The 22,084-nt window shown below is 40.2% G+C and overlaps 1 protein-coding gene and 1 long non-coding RNA gene across 6 annotated transcripts in view; one reads left to right on the top strand and one right to left on the bottom strand.

Moving 5' to 3' along the window:
- ST7 (suppression of tumorigenicity 7) overlaps window positions 1–22,084 on the bottom strand; it is a 252,225-nt gene that overhangs the window by 113,298 nt on the left and 116,843 nt on the right. For all 5 annotated transcript variants that reach the window (XM_043589321.1, XM_043589323.1, XM_043589322.1 and 2 more), the window contains exon 2: window positions 8,456–8,538. In XM_043589321.1, coding sequence (XP_043445256.1) covers window positions 8,456–8,538 — 83 coding nt within the window. The remainder of the gene's footprint in view (window positions 1–8,455; window positions 8,539–22,084) is intronic.
- Window positions 6,071–11,959, top strand: LOC122488136. The gene is made up of 2 exons (XR_006298578.1): window positions 6,071–6,283; window positions 11,790–11,959. It is a non-coding gene; the product is annotated as an uncharacterized LOC122488136 (long non-coding RNA).

Genomic DNA, 22,084 nt, shown 5'->3' with positions numbered 1-22,084 from the left:
CACAGTGGAATAAAACTGGTTTTAATCTGATAACTATAAAATTAAAATATAAATTTACCATTTCATAGTCTCAAAGATATAATCCCTCTAGTGCTTTTTCCCAACTCATGCTTCACCCCAAAGATTTTACAGATCAAGTAAGATGAGAACTAAAAAGCATCAACTGAATTGGGCATTTAAATCAAAAGTAGCCCTCCCATCTAGCTGAAAGTTCAAAACGTAAATACACTTTATGATGGCAAGTTAAGTGACTTTGTTTGGTTCTCTTGATTCTCTGGGGCTCAGTTATCTAATGTGTATAATAAGGTCACAGTAAGCACTCAGTTAATGTTGGATGGATACACAGATAAATGTTCACTGGATGGATGAATGGACAGGTGGACACTTAAATGGATGGATGACAAGGGCTCGCCTGGTGATTTAATGAGAGATAGTCTAAATCAACAGCAAGACCAATGAAAGTTTTTGTGTTCTTTTTGTTTGTTATAAAAAAGATAGACTTATCCATATTTGTGGAAGAGTAAAGAATCTAGTGAAAAGAGAGACACTAAAAGATGCAAAAGAGTACAAATGACCAAAAGGCATGATGCCAGGAGCCCAGAAAGCACATACACCCTGCCTTCAAAAGGCAACCTATCATTTCTTGCTCTGAGACAGGAAGAAAAGAAAAGATGCATGCATAGAGGAGAACATTCTATTTTGAAAAGTAGGGTGTGATGTGAGCTGTTTCACCTGTCAGAAGGTAACAAAGGGATAAAGTGGGTGACACTGATCTCACTGCAGATGCAGGTAAGGTTTGTCTTCTGAGAATAAGGAAGGCGGGATGCCACTGTGAATGTGAGAGTGGTCTCAGGGGCTTGGATCCAAACTCTGCAGGACAGAAGTGCCAAAAGCTATACTTGGGACCCAGATCATATTTAAAATAAAGACCCATTTGTGAAGGACCCAGTTACCAATGTCTTGTGGCCTCCTCCTTACTGTTTGGCAGAAGCAGAGAGGATGACCAAAAAGCACTGCGACTAGGGCTGGAGATTCCAGTTTGGTGCTGACCTACGGTACAAACTTGTTGCATTTTCTCCCACAGGGAAGCAACAAAAATCTGGCACAGGGACAATCAAACAAGACCCTTCTGTCTATCTTGCAAACCTAAAAAGCTGAGTGTTTCCTGAAGATGCCTAGGTTCTTCGGAGCTAATAAGCTGTCTTCTTGAACTGCATGCTCTCTATATAAAATACTTCTCCTTGTGAATCAGGGACTTCCCTAGACCCTACACCACACTTAAAAATGCTTCAAGATTCCCATAGAGCAGCACCTTAGTAATTCCACACCAATTCCATTAACCCCACAGGAAATATAATGATGTCTCAGGTTGAAATTGGCTAAGTGCTTCTTAAGGATTAAAGTAGGTAATGATATCACAGGAGAATAGATACAGAGATGATGGAGATTAAAGAGGAAATCTGAAACTTTCCCTCAGCCTACTCCCAAATGGAAAGACTGCAAAATTGACACCTGCTGTAAGTGTTCAGAAACATATCTGATGGTGAACAGTTTTTTGGCAAAGGGGGATCTTCAGGGCTTAAACAAGATAAATCAAGGCAGTGGGCATGGATTATATAATATACATAATCTTTTCGTTTCTCAAATATATCCTTTTCTCTGTACCCACTAACCCTTTCAGAGTACCCCTCATTTCCACATGACAGACTTTTTTTTCCCCTTTTGGCTCCTGTTATGTTGTTTAGGAATACTGATGTGCTATGGAATGGGTCTTAGCTTCCCACTTCCTTGGTCTCAGCCAATCCCTCCTCAGTTACTATTCCCCGAAACAGCTGAGAGGGGCTGTGTGAAGAACTGGTATTCATGCCCTTCGACCCCCCACTTCCTGGCCACTGATCACCAAGGCTTTAAGAAAAGAGAGAAGACAGAGAAGTGAGGTTCTTTTCAAGGTCAACAGTCAATGATCCATCCCCACCTCCATGCCTGTTTGTTCCCAGAATGAGATTTTTCCACTGTAGCATTAGAGGGGAGGGTCACTCTCCTGAGGTAAAGTCATGAAGACTACTGACCTTGGTAGAAGCCATCCTGAACCGTGTGCCTCAGGCCCTGCCAGGTCATACTGTGATGGCAGCTATTCTCAAGGCCCTTCTAGAGATTCTGATTCAATTGGTCTAGAGTGGTGGTCAGATCCATCACTTTATTTTTTTTTTTTAATTATTTATTTATTTTTTTTTTCAATATATGAAATTTATTGTCAAATTGGTTTCCATACAACACCCAGTGCTCATCCCAAAAGGTGCCCTCCTCAATACCCATCACCCACCCTCCCCTCCCTCCCACCCCCCATCAACCCTCAGTTTGTTCTCAGTTTTTAACAGTCTCCTATGCTTTGGCTCTCTCCCACTCTAACCTCTTTTTTTTTTTTCTTCCCCTCCCCCATGGGTTTCTGTTAAGTTTCTCAGAGATCCATCACTTTAAACAAGTTCCCCAGATAATTCTGACACAATCAGTTAATTCATCCTCGCACTGGAACTCTGTGCTTTTAACAAATATTTTATAACAATCTACCCAGGCATTATATTTACCAAAACAGAGATATAAAAACAAAACAAACAGACAAACAAAACCACAGATAGGGTCCCAGTCTTTGTGAAGCTTCCATTATAGAGAGGACGAAAGCAATAAATGATGACACATAAAGTATCATTATAAACTGTAGTAAAGGTTGGTCCCTGTTCCAGACTGGCCAAATATGACCCAACCCACAGCCAACTGGATAAAGAAACTAATATCTCCTCCAGAGAAGATTGTAGTCTCCCTCCTTCTCTCTTTCTTTTCTCTTCTTTTTCCTTATTCTTTTCTTTTCCTTCTCTCCTTCCTTTCTTATCTACCTGACCCATTTCTGTGGCTCTGTTAAAATGAAAACATCAACTGTCAGATACTACTGTTATCCATCTTCTTAATCAACACCTTTATGAGAGGCAGACTAGTATTATGGCAAAGCAGTGCAAATTTAAATTCTAGTCCTCACTCCACCCTTATGTAGCAAAGTGACCTGAGCAAGTCATAAGCTTTCTGGATGTCTAGTCTATAAGTCCTTACTGGTTTAAACTGGATGGCTTCTACCTGCAAGGACATGGATGGAACTAGACTCTATTATGCTAAGTAAAATAAGTCAATCAGAGAAAGACAAATACCATATGATTTCACTCATATGTGGAATTTAAGAAACAAAACAGCTGAACACAGGGGAAAGGAAGGAAAAATAAAATAAGATAAAAACAGAGAGGGAGGCAAACCATAAAAAACTCTTAACTATAGAGAACAAATTGAGGGTTGCTGGAGGGAAGGTGGGGGGGGATGGACTAAATGTATGATGGGGATTAGGGAGAGTACTTGTGATGAGCACTGGGTGTTGTAAGTAAGTGATGAATCACTAAATGCTACTCCTGAAAGCAAATAAAGTTAACTGTATGTTAACTAACTTGATTTTAAATAAAATCCTGAAAGAAAAAAAAGTGATGAGCAGCAGACAGAAGTCAAAGGTGATAATTCATGAGTGACTTTGTGAAACACTGGGCATATGCAATGCTTATGTGTTGATGTTTGATGTTTTGTTTTGTTTTTTAGGTTTATTTATTTTGAGAGAGAGAGAGAGAGAGTGTGTGTGTGTGTGTGCGTGCACGTGCATACGCAAGCAAGCGGGAGGGGACAGAGAGAGAGAGAGAGAGAGAGAGAGAGAGGGAGAGAAAGAATTCCACGCAGTCAGTGCAGAGCCCCATGTGGGACTCGAACTCAAAACTGTGAGATCATGACCTGAGCTGGACACTTAACCGACTGAGCAACCCAGGTGCCCCTGATGCCTGATGTTTAACTTGATGTTTAAGTGTGGACATTTGACATTTAAATGGAGCAATAGTGGCAAAAACAAAACAAAAACAAAATCAAAAACCTAGATTGGATGGCTTCTGTGAGTTCCTTCCCTGAGCCCTGCAACTGCATGATTTTCAAGCCTCTCAATATGTGCTCAAACATAAACTGATAAAGCCAAAAGGACAGTTTGTCCCTTTATCTGCCATCAGCTTGTTCTCCTTCTTCATTTCTGCCATGTCTAATCATTAATCCTATCCACTCAAATACTCCTGTCCATAGTCAGACCCTGACAGGCATATGTCTACTCTTTAGCCTGGCGCCTTACTTGGTCTCCTGTGGAAAAGCATTAATTTTTATGGTGACCCCAAGAATCTGTAATCTGATAAAGCTGAATGAGCCTCAGTTTTCTCCCATTATCTGCAGACTTGGCTATGATATGGCCCCACAGCATCTCTCATTCTTTATACTACAGCCAAGGGACAACTTTCTTCATAATTAACACAGCCTGACATTTATATATAGTTTCCCACATCCCAAGAGCCCTTCCAATCAAGTTTCCCCAAGTCTTTTTTTTTACTCTTAGCTTCGGAATCACCATCATTTGGGTGATTCATATGCCTGTCAATTAAAATGCTATCTCAAGTGCAGGTCAAGTTCTTTAGACAAGGAAAAGTTGAAAGCCATAACTATCTCCTAGTCCCACTCCCTCACTTTTGAGGATGGAGGACAGTGTCAGAGAGATCAGGATTCAAATTTTATCATTTGTCTGCTACAAAACCTTGGTCAAATTATTTAACATTTGTGTCTGCTTATACTCAAGAGCATAAAGCCACTGTTATATCTACCACTTAGAATTTCAATGAGAATTAAATGAAGTAAAATATGCAAAGTGCTTAATACCGGGCATAGAGGGATAACTCAATAAATGGATCTTTGATATAATTTATTCCTACCTAATTATCATCTCTTCTATACTTTCCCAAAAACATCGTTTTTTTTACATGTAATCTATGAGCTAAGTCTTTTATTTACTATTCTAATTTCCTCCCCTGTTAGTTCTTGATTCTCACTTTTTAAAATTATGCCCTGGATGGCCTCTTTTTATAGCTATTTAATATATATGTGTAGAATGTAGGTATAAGAGCATGTCTATATTCATGTTAATGGGGACACAGGGATCTACGTATAAATGTCAATACAACATAGAGCATTTTCTCCATTCTACCAACATTTTAAGAAAATTAAAGGAAGCATTTTCTCCACATAACCATCTTACCACTCTGAAAAACAAAAATAAAACCCAGAAATTTTCTCCATTGAAATAAACATTGCCCAGAGAGGCTACTTCAAGCAGACTGGGCATGTCCTTGCGAGAACAACTAAAAGACTAAACTGGTGGGCTTGGACTGTGACGACAGGTGCAGTTCCTGTGGCTGGAACTGGACTGAGATGGCAAGGCTTGTGCCAAGACGGCAGAGAGGCCGCTTGGAGTTCAGCAAGGGAGAGAGCTGGCCGGATGGGTATGTGGGCATGAGACCAGAAGGGAAGAGTGAGAGGTAGGTGGCATAACAAACTCATTGCGGGCTTTCAACCTGCGAAATTAAGAACTAGCAGTGATACCTAGAAAAATACACACTGATTAGCCCTCATTTATTTTTTAAACACATTAGTGTAAAAGACAGCAGCATTTGCCAAACACATTTTATTTTTGTGTATATCTGTTCAGTTAGATGACTTTTTCAGGGTATTTTTGTTTGTATTTACCCCTCTCCTCCTAAGACATCACACTGCATGACAGTTTCAGTCTCCAGCGTAGGAATCCTGAGGTCCCCAAACAACCATGTCCCCAGGGGCATACCTGTACTTTCAGCGTTCACTGCCTGGCTCTCCTTCCATTGTTCAGGGGAAAGTCATTAGGTAATTGTCTCTCCTTGCCAGGAAACAAACCGCTAAGCACCTGATCCTTTACCTCAATGCTGCCTCTCCATGAACACACTTGGCAGAAAATAGTGGTTGAATAGGAACCTCAACCCTGGGTACATTTCAAGGACTAGCAAAGCTGAGTCCCCAAAGGCAGGATAACACTGATGCCAATAATCTCTAAAGCAGGAGCCTAAAGCTATCAAGAGCTATTTCCACATTGTAGTGACTTTGCCCTCAGGACAGACAAACATTTTTGAGAAAGGCCTTTCAAAACCTTCAAACATCAGAGGTTTCCAGTGCTCAAAGTTTCACATCAGTCGGACATATCCTGTGCCTCCTGAGAATGCTGCAAGACAAATACACCCTGAGATGGTGCAGCAGTGATTGTCAGGTTTCAGCAGCTGCGCTCCACACACCGGGAGAAAGCCTCGCCAGCCTGGACCTGCAAAGGTGGTCACAGTCTACAGAAATGCCTTTACTTGTAAAAGTAAGCTGACGGGACTTCACCTCCCGGAGTTAAAAAGTTTGACTGCTTAGGCCCTGCTTACCAGAGTGAAAGGGGATAACCCACACTCTGGGAATCAGTTTGTAGCCCAATCCAGACCTGCTGTTTGTTCAGCGAGCTAGAAAAACAGCTGAGAACCTAACCAGAAGGTGGTGAAATGAGTGACAGACTGCCTGGGCTGAAATCCTGCTCTTCACTATTTGCCAGCGATGTGACCTAAGGCAGGTTGCTGACTTGCCTGTTCTACCTCTTCGGCCTACACATTAGTAAAATGGAAACAACAGGAGCAATCTCCTCCTCATACAGTTGCGAAGAGCAAATGAATTAGCACGTATGTGCTTAGATCAGTGCCTGGCACACAGGAAGCACCACCTAAATGGGTAACATTCTTAAGCAAACATCCCTGGGAGAGGAATACACAAACAAAAACCTGCTTTGTGCATCAGAGCGAATTATTGGTTTCAGCATGAAACTGCTCTTCAAACTGTATCTAAAAGTTCACGTTTTTCTGTTTACACAAAAAAATACTTCAAAGCTATTTTAGAAAGAAAATATTAAAATATTATTTTAAATGTAAATAATTGTTAGATGAAGACTTATAATACCTTCTCCTCTCCCCCCCAAAAATATACATGATAAAAGGTTGCCATGTTTTCAGCACATACTTATTAATCATTTATCAAGCATTTGAAAGCATTTTCTAAGTTTGAAGTTTCTTCAGTCCATTAAGAACATCAAGGTGGGAATCTGAGGACACAGTTTCTAGACCTGGCTTTGCCACAAACTAACATGAGTTAAGTAAATCACCTTACAGCTTTAAGAACAATTCTCTAGAGTGTCTGTTTTCTTCATGTCCCCAAGGAACAGAGAAGACCTCAGAGACACAGATAGGTGTGCAGACCTGCATTTAAGAGGTAATAGGGTACAAATTACTATTCACACCTTATTTCAAACCAGTTCGAAGAGAAGTTTTAATATGCCTCCCTTCATCTTGGCTTGCTTGCTCTCTGCAGTCAGCACTGGGCTTTCTGTGTGGACTTCCACTTATATAACCATGTTGGAGCAGCAACTGCTGGTGTCCTTCACATTCCTGGTCCAGTAATATCAACTTGAAGCATCTCATCCCTCGAGTCCAGACAACCCATGTGATACAGCAGAGCAAGAGTAACCTGAATATGCTCTGATCACAAAAAAATGCCCCCCATACCACCACCATCTCTTTAAGCTCTTGGCAGGTTTCTGCCCTGCATATATTGCTCTACCTTTTTACTCTGGCTCCCTGTAAGCTCAAGCTTCTAAAACCTTCTACTGTTCTAGGTTCGCCTATGCATTTATTTGTTCCACATTTTTGTGCCCTTCTCTCAAACTTTTGTTTTCTTAGTGATCTTAACATCCACACTGTAGTATCTTTCTTGTTCTTGTCTCCATAAAAATTAGTAATCACAGCATTATATGTAGACAAAAAAAATTCTAAAACCTCTTTTTCCTTAAAGATCATTTAGTTATATTAGCATGACTACAGTGAGTTAGATGGCCCTATTTAAGTCCACTGAAATTAAAAAAAAAAACTACTTCAGGTGTTATAACATCACATTTATAACTATTTAGAGCATAAACTAATGGAACCAAAGAAATGATTATCATTGCTTTTGCCTACTGGAATTGTTGAAAGGAAGAAATAGGGAAATGTAACTTTTGATAAAGGGAAAAAAGCTTATAACTGCCACATCTACTTCAATCCATTTTTTAAAAAACTGGGCTCTATTTCTACTGATTTTGAGTATGGCCAATAATCCATTTTGAAAAGAATGATGAAAAACATTGTTCGTTGAACTGAGTCACGTGTATTTTATAGTATCTCAGATACTAGAATTTGACACAGAATTGTCTTCCTTTAATTTCCATTATATTTATATTTTGTTTTTCCCCTTCAACAAAAGCAATACAGGACTATTAAATTTTCTTTTAAATATTTTAGAAATATGTAATGTGGGTAGTAAAAGGCCTCCATAAGTCCAACTACACAACATAAACACACATACAAGATAATCACTGTAAGTTGCAGGTATGTATTCTTCCAGAATTTTTGCCTGTACATATACTAACATACAAGTAATCAGCATGCTTTTAAATAGGAAGGATTCTACTACTTACCAAAATGAGCCCTGATATTAGTGAGGAAGTGCCTGTCAGAGCCACGTAGAACTTCGGTGTTAATGTGTTCAAAAACATGCTCACTAAAAAAAAAAAAAAAAAAAAAAGAGGGAAAAAAATAAGGAATGCATAAGTATGTCAATAAAACAGACTTCCATTTTTCTTTTGTGGTGAAATCATTTGTTTCTGATGACAAAAATTCTTAGAATCATCACAAAGTCCCATTAAAATGGTTCAGCATTACAAAGGCCAGAATGCTAGGTGTCAAGGTATAGTTCCTGAAAGAAAAAAGCTACATACAAGAGAAAAGAGCAGCTTTTTAGTTTCTGCCTCCCAAAACTATCCTTGGGAATGGTTTTCATGGATTCATAACCACTGAGGAGTCAAATCAAAGCTGGTTACCAGGGGGCACCTGAGGGGCTCAGTCAGTTAAGCGTCTAACTCTTGATTTTGGCTCAGGTCATGATCTCACAGTTTTTGAGATCGGGCTCTGTGCGGCTAGTGTACAGCCTGCTTGGGATTCTCTTTCTCTTTCTCTCTCTTTCTCTCTCTCTCTCTCTCTCTCTCTCTCTCTCGCTCTGCCCCTCCCCATCTCGTGTATGCTCTCTCCCTCAAAATAAATAAATAAACATATAAAAAAAAAGTTGGTTACTAGACTGTCAGTCAGAAAGAAAAGATCCTTATATGTTTCATGAGACCCACACATTAGAGTTCTTGATGAACCAACAAGGAATATTTCAACCTAGAACAAATGGAAAATAAATACAGTTGATCCTTGACTGATATGGGGTCTTAGGGGCACAAACCCCCTACACAATTAAAAATCTGAATATAACTTTTGACTACCCCCAAAACTCTACCAATAGTCTACTACTGACCAAAGCCTTAGCAATAACATGCACAATTAACACACATTTTGTAGGTCATATGTATTATATACTGTGTTCTTATAATAAAATAAGCTAGAGAAAAGGAAATGTTAAGAAAACCATAAGGAAAAAAATTACATTTACAGTGCTATACATATTTATCAGAAAAAATCCACATGTAAGTAGACCTGGGAGGTTCAACCCCGTGTTGTTCAAGGGTCAACAGCATATTGGCAGTTATTAAAGATTTTAAGACTATTGTTACTCCTAAGAAGGAAGGACAAATTGACAAAGTTAGCATGAATTAGCAAAACTTTTTTCACCTAACTTAAAAAGGCTGTTAGACTGCTCATCAAAATAATTGGATCAATAAAAAGAAAGATAAAAAATAAGTCACTAAAAATGTGTAGTTGGGTACCTTCCTGACCAATTTCTGCCACTCTGTTCATATGACTATATTGTTGATCTGGCTGCCGACTTAATAAGGTTCACTTCCACATTTCATTATCATTTCTATTGAGATATTGCATGAAACTTTGATTATTACCAAAACAACAACTGACCTAAAGAGCTTTTTGCATGCATATTCACATTCTTTACTGAACCTATTGTTGAAGGGGATCGCATTGGCCTGATTTTAGAACGAAGGATATTAGAAATAGGACTTTGATATCATTAGGGGAAAAGGCTTTGGCATTTGCCAACAAGGCCCACATTTGCCCACAAGGCAAAGTCACCAACATGAACACAATCCCATGTTCACTCATTCAACAAATACTTCTCTCTGTTTATGAATGAAACTACGGACAAGGAATGGAAGCATGAATAAGATACATTTCTGACCCTCTAGAAGGCCACAGTCTAGGTGAGAAACGAACAAGTAACCAAGCAATTACCAAGTACACAGTCAAATCCTGAGCACAAGATGTTATGAAAACACAGAAAAGGGATGCACTTTGCGCTGGGGGTTGGAAAGGTTGTGCAGGAGAATAATCGGGAGTTAACTAGACCAGAGCAGGAAGGAGGAGGGATAGAAGGGCAATGTCAGCAGAGGAAGGGGCTTGCTTGGAGGTGCTGAGAAAATGTCACAGCCTTTCCAAATGGTTGCACAGGCTGAGGAAGTTAGGAGCTTGAACTGTCAACCCTTTACAGAGAAACAGATGTAGAAGGATGCACCAATTCCATCCTTGACTACCAACCATCCTTCCCGGTGCTTCCTCTTAAATGAATTTTTTTGTTTGACTTGTGCGCTGTCAGTTGTAATCTCAAGAGTCTGAACTAACATAATGTGCTCAGTTGATAGTCACAATTTGACTAAGAGGATTCTTTTGGAGAAATAGAGAAAGGCACAGAAGAAGCAATCAGTCTGGGGCTGTAGGGGTACAGCTGAGTTAAGGGTGGGTTTGCTTGGCCATTAAAAAAACCCAAAGACATAGTGATTTGTCCCTTCCTAAGCACATTAGTAGAAAAAGGAAGATTTTTTAAAAGAAAAAAATTAAACCAGGTCGAATTCTGAAGTGTCTAAAATTCTCAAAATTTCCATCCTTACACTATAAATGACCCCACATTCCCATCCATTTACTCATTCATTCATTCATTCATTCATTCAGAGAATGTGCACACATGAGAGAGGGGCAAACGGAAAGAAAGCGAATCTTGAGCAGGCTCTAAACTCAGCATAGAGCCTGACGCAAGGCTCAATCCCATGACCCTGAGATCATGACCTGAGCCAAAATCAAGAGTCGGACACTCAACCAACTGAACCACCCAGGCAGCCCCTCCCCATTATTTGTTAAAAAGTCACCAAAACATAGTATTTGCTTTATTTTATAGCGATGAACTCTCATATCTCCATGATATACTTTTCAGTAGGTTTCCAGGGACAAAGTGAATATAAAATTCTATGAAATCCGTTTCTTCAAGAAAGAGAAAAGATGTTCCTGAATTAGAAGTGCTTTAGTAGCCCTGTTGTAAAGATTTTCTACTGAAAACACTGAATCCACTGTGGGCAAAAGACTCAATAGCTAACTGATCAGTGTAAAAAAAAAAAACAATACGTGAGTTTTCTAAAGAGATTAAACTAAACACTGTCCCCATTTGGTTTTACTTAAGATTATATAGCAGCAGTGATTAATAATTAAAAGGTACTTCTCTGTTATATCCAGTTGTAGAAAGCTACTAGAGTAGGGAAAGATAATGAAGTCATTAAAAGGAAGAGACACACATAGAGAAGTGAGAGAAGGAGAAAACACTTAAGACAGCAGGAGGTGCTCATTTAAGAATCTATTAACCTCATAGTCTTATTGAACATCCTCACTCAAATCACTAAGACCTGGCACTTGGCAATTCTGGGCACAAATATCAACACTTTTTAAAGTTAATAACAAAGCACTTTCACATATTAGAGAGTTTAATTCTCATTTCAGCTCCATGAGGTCAATATTCTTATTCATGTTACTTCACAGCTGGATGCGAGGAAAGCCCTGAACACCAGCAGTCCTGCCTCCCAAGCTCTGACTCGCGGCATCACAGGGGCAGGCAGATATTGCTGACAAGCATGAAAGAACAAAAGAGCAAATGGAAAGCCTTTCATTGTAAAAGGAGAATAACTCTAAATAAAGGATACTAAAAGATGGATGCTTTTAATACTGTTTTATTTTTACCCCTGACCTTTAAAGATAAGTTCCCTGTAATATTATTACTGGTGTTTGCAGCACCAGGGGGGGAAGGCAGGTAGGCACACAGAGAGGAGAGTCTAGTTGAAGATTCCCTCGTTAATCTAGAAGGGTTGCACACTGCAGACCAGACCACCTTAAAACAAGGAATACCTTGCCTAGTTTCATCAGCAATGATGGCCACTAGCAATTATTTTTTAAGACGTATGAGGGCCTGATAAAGTACCTAAAAACTGGAGCAGAAAACTGTGGAGTTTATTCTTTGAAACGTAAATGGGATTCTCCTGAAATTTAGACACATCACTGTCTCCTCCATACCAGCTGGGGCTAAGCAAAACAAATTCAAAAACAAACAGACTTCTAGCTTTGTGAAGAATAGATTCATATAATTTCAGTAATGTCTTATTTCAACCCAGAGACAACAATTAATAAATCAGAAGGCTTTTCATCTGATCCAGCAGAACACTCCCAACAGGTCACTGCTCAGAAACACCACATGAGTTACTCAGGGACAGCACCTCAGGGACTGAATCGTGGAGCGTTCTGATGATGCTGAACTTCAACTCAGTACGGTCTTCTTATTTAATTAATGAGCAAATGGGAAGGAATGAAGCATGGCCCTGAGAAGAAACAAGGTAGGAAGGATGGGTACATGGATTGAAAATTAAATGACCTAGGGGCGCCTGGCTGGCTCAGTGGGTAGAGCATGAGACTCTTGATCTCCAGGTTGTGAGTTTGAGCCCCACATTGAGCAAAGATATTACTTAATTAAAAAAAAAATTGGGGTGCCTGGGAGCTCAGTCGATTAAGCGTTCAACTTCAGCTAAGGTCATGATCTCATGGCTCATGAGTTTGAGCCCCACATCTGTGCTGACAGGTCGGAGCCTGGAGCCTGCTTCAGACTCTGTGTCTCCCTCTCTCTCTGCCCCTCCCCTACGCACACGTTCTGTCTCTCAAAAATACATAAATGTTAAAAAAATCTTTAAAAAACCTTTTTTTAAAGAAAATTAAATGACCTCTCTGGATCACAGAAGAGAAGAGATAATAGGTCAACTATGGGAAGCAAAGGATCACTCCTGTGAGCAGCGCTTACTCGGGAATCCTGTGGAATGGAGCCAACCACATTTCTGTCTCTCGGGACATTAATAGCCTTTCCTGAGATTCTTCAGAGCATGAGCAATCTCCAAACCACGCTCCTGGAAAAGACCTTCTGCAAAACAGAGTGAACACACAACCCTATGTTTGTCTCCTCAGACATACTTCACCTCACACAGAGAAGCCCAGGCGGGTGTGAAAAGGCTAAGGCAGCATCAAAGACTTGGAGGTACTGACTAGAAAGAACTGAATAAGCAGTGTGATAAAGTCTGTAACACCCAAAATTCTGGGTCTGTTTTATCCTGTGTCCCTTTTACTGCCTTTCTAAAATATGGCAAGTGAAATAGAAAAACTTGGAAAAGTTATAAAATAACAATCACCAACCACTGAAAATGTTAGAAATAAAGTCCCTAGGAAGAAAAGCTAAAGAAACGAAGTTTACTTAGGCTGGATGAAAAAAAATTGAAGAGATTTTAGGTAAAACCATTATCCTTGGGAAAGACACCAGGGTTAGGAGACTTGGTCTGTAAATGTGAAATCCACTGTGATGTGGTGGCCCTGGGAAGGTCCCACACCCTCCCAGGGCTGCTCTGAGGCTCTGATGAAATATGCATTCCCTCCTAACTTCAGCACAGACTCACTGGATGCCTCCCCGGGGCCAGATGCTGGGGAGAACTGCCCCTGCCGCCAATGGGCTCACAATCCAACGGGTGAAGGAGGCAAGGAGATGGATATACAAATATCAAAGAAATGAGAAATGGATACACAAACATCAGATTAGAAAAGGGGTTAAGAGATCAAGAAAAATTTCTGCCAAGAAAAATATTCCTGTCTGAGACTTGTAAGATAAATCAGGAGTTATCCATATGTTGCCTGTGTCTGCAGGGGTGAAGAGACAGTGAGAGGTAGAGCTTTAGGGCATTCTGCATGGAGTACTGCAGCTCAGGGGCTGGCAGGTGCATGCCCCTGGAAGGACAGGGAAAGGCAGCACAGGAGCCACAGACTTGCACAGGTCTGCTGAGGCACCAGTGGGGAATTCCTGCTAAATGTGTGAAACTACTTTCTATAGTGCCTGCCATACAAATACACGGAATACTGACTGATGGATAGCAAATGGCTATTCTCAGAGAAGACAAATTAGAATGGGTCCAAATTGTATTTCTCAAACGTAAGGGTGTGCGCTGCCATTTGGTTTCCAAAATTATTTAGGGAGGACTTCTCACTAACAAATGTATGCAATGAGTAGATGTACAATACAGCCTAACTAAAAGGATACTTATGGAATAGGAGATTCTGGTTTGCTCACTTTTCTTAGTAAATAAAGGAACATTTATCTCAACGCAAGCACAAATCTTTACTTTTGAGGCTGTTTCATTGTCCATACAATAAGAATAATATCTAGCTTGTTACAGGGTTGTTGTGAGGATTAAATGTGTTAGTCTAGATAAAGTGCCTAACACAGCAAACCTCAGCAGATAATATGTATTGTTGCTGTTGTTAGTTATGTCTTATGTTACTCTTCCTTTTGTGATGTGACGCCTTATACCGGTCCGGTTGTAGAAAGCAGAGGAAACTCAGTGGAACGTATTTGTGTAAAAGTAGTGCTGGCAGCAGTTCACCAGCACTTACTGTGCACCCCCTTCTATGTGCCGACCACTGGGGTACAGACCACAGCCCAGGAAGTAAATCACCTGCACCGTGATTTTGTCCTATGCGACACGTGGATGCCCTACAAAATAAATGAAGAACCAAGTAATGAAGGGTCCTTTCAACCGAAGTTTAGTTGCTGGAAGTGGTAATAAACTGGAGGGTGAGTTTGAAGGCAGCCATTTTGAAGGCAAAGAAATTATTGAATCCCCCAAGTCTACCATGTGACCCTAAATCTCTGATCTCTGCCTTTGTAGGTGCCATGGGAACAATCAATTCAGCCATAGGCCACATGGAAACCTGTAATCTTGTTCCTTAGTTTCCTTCAAGTCCCCTTGTGGCTTAGTACATAAACTATGTTAAAGCCTAACCTATAACCCAAGCATGATAGTTTACAAATGTTTTAAATACAAAGAACAAATCATCAAGGCTACAATACCTTCCAAGCCCTGAGACAGGGACATCAAAATAAACTAGAAAATTGGCCATTTCATGCAAAGCAACATTTCTGAAACAGATTTTTCTTTTTAAGTAGGCTTCTCACCCAGCTCACTTGAACTCACAACCCTGAGATCAAGACCTGAGCTGAGATCAAGAGTGAGACACTTAACAGAATGAGCCACCCAGGCACCCTGCATAGCAACATTTCTGATTTAATTACAGAAAATACAATGTCCCATGTCTACATAAAGTGCATTAAGGTACATGCTAGTCTTTCAGAAGGCTTCTATCAAACTGTTTTCTCAGACCTCAGACCTTACTCAGTGGGTTAGGGAACGCACTGGAATAGTTTAATCCATTGCTTGGATTTTTCTGTGTGAGAATAGGGTATATTCTCTTTTTCATTTTATTGTTCTTTCAACCCTGCTAACCCCTCTCTTCCCTCCTGTCAGATTCCATTAAGTAGAATTGCAACTTCACTTCTTTTCCTCATTTACCAAAGGACAAGAGTATGAAAAATGTAAACTTTAATAATCTAACTTGCACATATGCTAATTTTGAACAGATTTCCAGATCGCACAGCTTTTAAAATTAAAAAAAAAAACTTGCCCTTTTTCTCAGAATGACACTGTGATAGACAAACTCTAAAGTGACCCACAATGACCCCTACCTCCTGATGTTCATGTAACTCCCTTCCCCTGAATGTGGGTGGACATATGACTTGCTTCTAGCAAACAGATATGTAAGATGCTCTCTCAGTATCTCCTTGCCAGTGTAATGAAGAAAGTGTCCATGTTGAGAAGCCTATGTGGCAATGGACTATGAGCAGCCTCTAGGGGCTGAGGCCAACAGCCAATATGAACCTGAAGACCTCAGATCTACAACAGTGATTTCTGCCAATATCCTGAATTAACTCAGAAGTAGATTCTTCCTCAGCTGAGTTTGCAGATAAGATCACACCCTGACACCTTGATAATAGCCTTGTAAGACCCAGCACAAAAACAAACAACCAAACAAACAAACAAAGGATCCAGCACAAAAGTCCCAGCTAAGCTGTGCCTGTATTTCTGACCCACAGAAAGCATGTGATAATAAATGTATATTGTTTTAAGCTGCTATATTTGTCGTAATTTGTTAGGAAGCAGTATAAAACAGATAGAATCAAGTATAATTCATGAAAGTGGGGGTGCCTGGGTGGCTCAGGTGGTTAAGTGTCCAACTCTTGATTTCAGCTCAGGTCATGATCTCATGACTTGTGAGTTCAAGCGCTGCATCAGGCTCTGCACTGAGAACACAAAGCCTGCTTGGGATTCTCTCCCTCCTTCTCTCTGCCCCTCCCCCACTTGTACTCTCTCACTCTCAAAATAAAATAAACTCTAAAAGAATAATAATAATACTAGAGGCACCTGGGTGGCTCAGTCAGTTAAGCGTCCAACTTCCGCTCAGGTCATGATCTCACTATTGGTGGGTTCAAGCCCTGCGCTGACAGCTCAGAGCCTGGAGCCTGCTTCAGATTCTGTCCCCCTCTGTCTCTGTACCTCCCCCCTTGGACTATGTCTGTCTCTTGAAAATAAATGCTTAAAAAATAAAAAATAAAATAATAATAATAATAGTAGTAGTCCATGAAAGTGAAAATCAGTGTGGACATCTGATAACTGGGGCTAACTGCAGTATGCCCAGAAAGGGTGTTAAACATATGCCAATTCTATCTGCCCAAGAGCTTCTTTCTCAACCGTTCATAAATAAAATATAACTTCAACCTCTGTTGCCATGACAACGTTATTCCACATGCTGATCTGTAATTGTCTTTGTAAATCCACTAGTATTAAAGTCGAAGCTGAGAGAATTTTTTTTAATATGGAAATCAAGCCTCTCCATTTTACCCCAGTAAATGGACTTTCCTTTTTCTAGGCACACTTTAAATACACAACATTTTCATGTTCCCAAGAAATCTGTTTACATCTGGGCACAGCATCAGTTCAAGAGAAGACTAAACACACCGTGAGCACTTTTCCTCATTTGTTGCTTTTGCTGCTCCTCTCCTTGTCCTTCACCCCAGTCTCCTTGGGCTCTGATAACATCTCAAGTTTTTATGCATTATAATTGCCTTGATAAATTCTGTGGAATTCATCCTTGTGAGAAAAAGATATGGAAGTATAATTTTAGGCCCATTCCAATGGCAAGAAATTCTCATAAATCATTCTGTCTACTCTTCTCTATACCCTTGACGTTGCCTTGGCAACTTCACAGGTATACTATTTCTGCTTTACTGGGCATTTGGCTCTACTGAGGAAGTAGAGACGAGCACATTCCTTCTTTCTTTTCTCAGCCGTGATCTGGGAAACTATATCAGAGTGTTCAGTCTTCATGTCTCCTGGTCCTTGCTTCTGTCAAGTCACGAAGGACTGTCCAAAGCCCGGTCACATATAAACCTCAGTAGCCCTCAAGGGAGAGTGAAGCAAGATCTGATTGTCTGTTTGCTTTTATTTACAAATAGGCTAATAATGAGGAACTATACACTGGTCAGGAACAGGAGAGTGGCTAGTTATAAGTCTTATAACTTTAGCCATTTAAAATATGTTTTAATTCAGGTTGAAGATCATCTTATGAACCTTGCTGTTTCCTTTTTTTTTCTTTAGTGTTTATTTATTTTTGAGAGACAGCGCAGTGGGAGAGGGGTACAGAAAGAGATTTGAACACAGAATCCGAAGCAGGTTCCAGGCTCTGAGCTGTCAGCACAAAGCCCGATGCAGGGCTCAAACCCACAAACCACGAGACCATGACCTGCACCAAAGTCAGATGCTCTACCGACTGAGCCCCCCCAGGCGTCCTGAATCTTTCTGTTTCTTATAAAGTATTTACCGTAAGGAAGAAAAAAGATATCTGTCTCTAGGGGAGCAACACTTGCTCAGTTATACTTCAAAAGACAGAAGCCCTGCAGAGACATGGCTCTCCAGGCCCGGGGCACCTCTAATCGGGAAGCATTCACTGTGCATTCTCAATCCACCCCCCCATCCACCCCTCCCCCCAGGGCAACCGCCACAGAGCGGTCCGTGGAGGTATAACCGCCTATATTCTTGCTCAGCAAGTGCTCTGTATTAATACCAGCTAGGCCATTAATTTATCCAAAATGTAATTAACTTACAAAAAGTGCAATACATTGAACCAGACACTGGAGTTGGTAAATGAAATGATATAATGAAACTGATGCTCCCCTTGAGAAGGTAAAATAAGATGCCCACACAAATAACACAGGACGGAATATGAAACATCAGAAGAGAGGTACAGATAAAATCTAGAGGAAGAAAATATTACTTCTAGTCAGAAGGATCAGAGAAACTTAATAAATGAGATGTCCTTCCTTCTGGGCTTTGAAAGAAGAATAAGCTTTTATCATGAGATTGGAGAGAAGTAAAGAGACAGTACAGATGCCACGTGGATATGAGAGCATACACAAAAGAACTGGGTTGGAGTAGCATAGGTAGGACGAAGAGCGGCAGTGGGAGATTATGCTGGCTCAACTGCCAGGTCGAGAAAATCAACCTTTCGATAGAGACAGTGAGAAAACAGTCACTGAACAGCCATGTGAATAAGACACATGTAGAAATCATGAAGTGATGTGGGAAATGTACAGCTCAGACACTAACCTTAGAGGGGAGCTCCTGCGATACCACCACGGTGGGAGGTTGGGCATATCAGATTTGCAGAGGTAAATTCAACAGTATGTGGGTCTTAACAATGTGACATAAAGGGCGAGACTCTGGAGAATGTCGGCAAAGTGGGGCCAAAGTCAAACTGCAAGTGATTAAAGACAGTGAGTGGTAAGGAATTATGGCAGCAAGCACAGGCTACTTCTACAGGAAGTCTGGCAGGAAAGAGAAGAAAAGAATGTATCATTAAGTGTGACTTAAATTAAAAGAAAATATAAAGGGCGTCTGGGTGGCTCAGGCAGTTAAGCCTCCCCCTCTAGATTTTGCCTCAGGTTGTGATCTTAGGTTGGTAAGATGGAGCCCCATGTGGTGCTCCACACTGACTGTGCAGAGCCTGCTTGGGATTGTCTGTCTCTCTCTTTGTCCCTTCTTCACTTGAGCCTGCACATGCTCTCTCTCTCAAAATAAATAAACATTGAAAAAAGAAAGAAAATATAAATAGCACTGTACGAGCTAGTAAGTGAGTTAGGAATAACATTTAAGCCTTTATTCCACTGCAACAAGATCCACCCTAAGAAATCCAATACTGGCTCATTCTTATACCTCACTTTTAAAGACATAAGATTACTCTTTGGAAATGTGTTTACTTTCCCAGAGATTCTTCTTTTTATGTAGATCTTAAAGAATAATTAGAGGGAATTATGGCACCTTAAGTGACATCATTTTGAACCTGACAGTTTACGAATATGTATATTCCTGTTTTATCAGGTGCGATTAAATACAAAATAAAAATAAATCTATTTTCTATTCTATTGATTCTGATTTTTCCACTTTCTGTTAATTTACTTGCTTTGTTTTGAAACCTTCTGCTAACATATAGCTGAAGAGTTTGCCTCAACGGAAGCCAATAGTTTGAGCCAAAGAAGCAACTCTAAGCCATGGGGCAGTAAAATTCAAATCTGATTTTAAGTTAGGTTTTTATATTTTCATGACATTCTCCAAAAGTTTAATGACTAATTTACTTCTCTTTTGAATGAAAAGCTGTCCCACAGCAGATGGTCTGCTGGAAGCTGTATTAAGGCTGTCTCTTTCTAGGTGAGGATGCCTAACCAACAGAGATAAGAAGCCACAGGGGAAACCATTAGACAGACCAATATTTTAAGTATTCAGCTGCTCCAACGGCCTGATTGTTCAAAGGCTGGCTTCATTATTTTCAGTTCCAGTAGCTAGACTTGGCTTTGCATTTGCATCAAATGACTGGTTACTATTCCAGAGGGCACCTAAAATTATCTCCCCAGGTCCAGGACTGGCAGCAAATTATAAGTGGTAAATCACAAATGCACCCAGCTCTAAGTAAGGTCTATAGGTGACAGTAAATAGAAACTGACAGTAAATAGAAATAAGAATTTTCTTATAATGTATGAAAAGATGCATCTAACTTCCAGATGACCTGTGTCATCCCTAATACAAATGCTCCCAAACCCTTAAAAAGGCCTTTCTCTCCCTTTTGAATCTATTCTTACTATCTCAAATAGTTTTCAGACATTGTCACCACTCACTGTGAATGACCCATTCATATGTAATTTTTTTTTTTTTAATTAGCAAATGTCTAATGCACAGATCCTTAGAGCAGTTTATCTCCAGTTGGATCATACCAAGGTTAATGAGGTCAATGTTCTGGGTCTGATCTGAGTCAGTCAACCTCATACCAAGAAATCCTGTCCACAAACTCAGAAGGCACCTCTGACTAGCTGTATTACAAACGGTATTACCACTCAAAGGCCAACCATCGTGATACCATAAAAACACATACATTTTAAAAGAAAAAAGTGGATTAATTTTCAAGGTTGTTTTCCCATAACATTCTAAAAAATATAGAATAAAAAATTTTAAATGCCACGCCCCCCAACCCAGCACTGACAAAAGGAAACAAAAGAAAAACTAGCACACGCAGCACACTGCTAATGTAAACAGCAAAGGCAGTTTCTCTTGGGAATAATTTGCTAAGATAAAATAATGCTAATTGACAGATGTAGAGACTACAGCATAAAAAAATACATAACATGACTATTCAGTAAGAAAGTACAGTAAGTGATTTGCAAAAGCACCACCTTCAATATCATTTAGATCATTATCTGCAAAATGTCCAACATCATCATTATAGGGACAAAAAAAAGTCTTATCAAGCCATACTTTTAAACACTTGTTTCAGTTCAACAAATACTGTGGAGAGGGCTACTACATGTCAGGCACTAGTCTGGGTGTTTAGTGCATATTTGTATTTTTATTTATTTTTAATGTTTATTTATGAGAGAGAGAGCAAGAATGAAGGAAGGGCAGAGAGAGAGCGAGACACAGAATCCAAAGTAGGTTCTAGGCTCTGAGCTGTCAGCACAGAGTCTGACGCGGGGCTGGAACTAATGAACCATAAAGATCATGACCCGAGCCGAAGCTGGACCCTTAACTGACCGAACCACCCAGGAGCCCCTAATGCATGTTTTTAATCATTTGATTCCCACCACAGCCCTGCAAAGTTGACTACCCTCATTTTATACAGATGAAACTGAAGCTTATTGAGGTTAAATGATTCACCTAAGGACACACCCCTATTAACGGCTGAACCTTAATTTGAACACAATTCTACCTGATCCCAAAGCCTATGCTCTTTCTCCTTGGAGACATACCATTCTTTTAGATAACTGACCCTACATTTGGGGAGACAAAACAAAGAGAAATGTCTACACTTCAGATTTGCTTTTTGAGATTTCCAGAGTTCACTGCCTCTTCTGAAATGGCAATCTGGTGCTGGCTTCAAAGCCAGGCCTTATGGCTGGGCTTAGGGAGCCCTCTGGGATCTGAGAGCAAGAGGCTGCCCCAAACCACAGCCTCAGTGTAGGGCATGCAGGCCTAGCAATGACTTCCTCCTGAGTTGAGGGTGAGGGGAGGATGGTGGCTGATTGCTGAGCCATTCATTACCACACAAACCTCATGTTAAATAACTGACTCTCCCTCAAGGCTATTATTAGCAATGAAGAATGATGTCTGCACATTCTGATGCATTCTATTCAGTATTCTATTTTATTCTGTATCTTGTTCCTTTATCTTACTATGGGTCAAGATAAAATCAGGGCCAGATATTTTATACAGAAAGAGACAGCACTGTCTAATGTCTAAAATCAAAGTATTCAGGCCTACCATACATATACTATTATCCTAGCCTTAGTGAGGATTAATTGGAGTGGCAGGCTCCTA

The sequence above is a fragment of the Prionailurus bengalensis genome, chromosome A2 (genome assembly GCF_016509475.1).
Source record: "Prionailurus bengalensis isolate Pbe53 chromosome A2, Fcat_Pben_1.1_paternal_pri, whole genome shotgun sequence".
Taxonomy (NCBI): Eukaryota; Metazoa; Chordata; class Mammalia; order Carnivora; family Felidae; genus Prionailurus; species Prionailurus bengalensis.
This window is presented reverse-complemented; position numbering and strand designations above follow the sequence as displayed.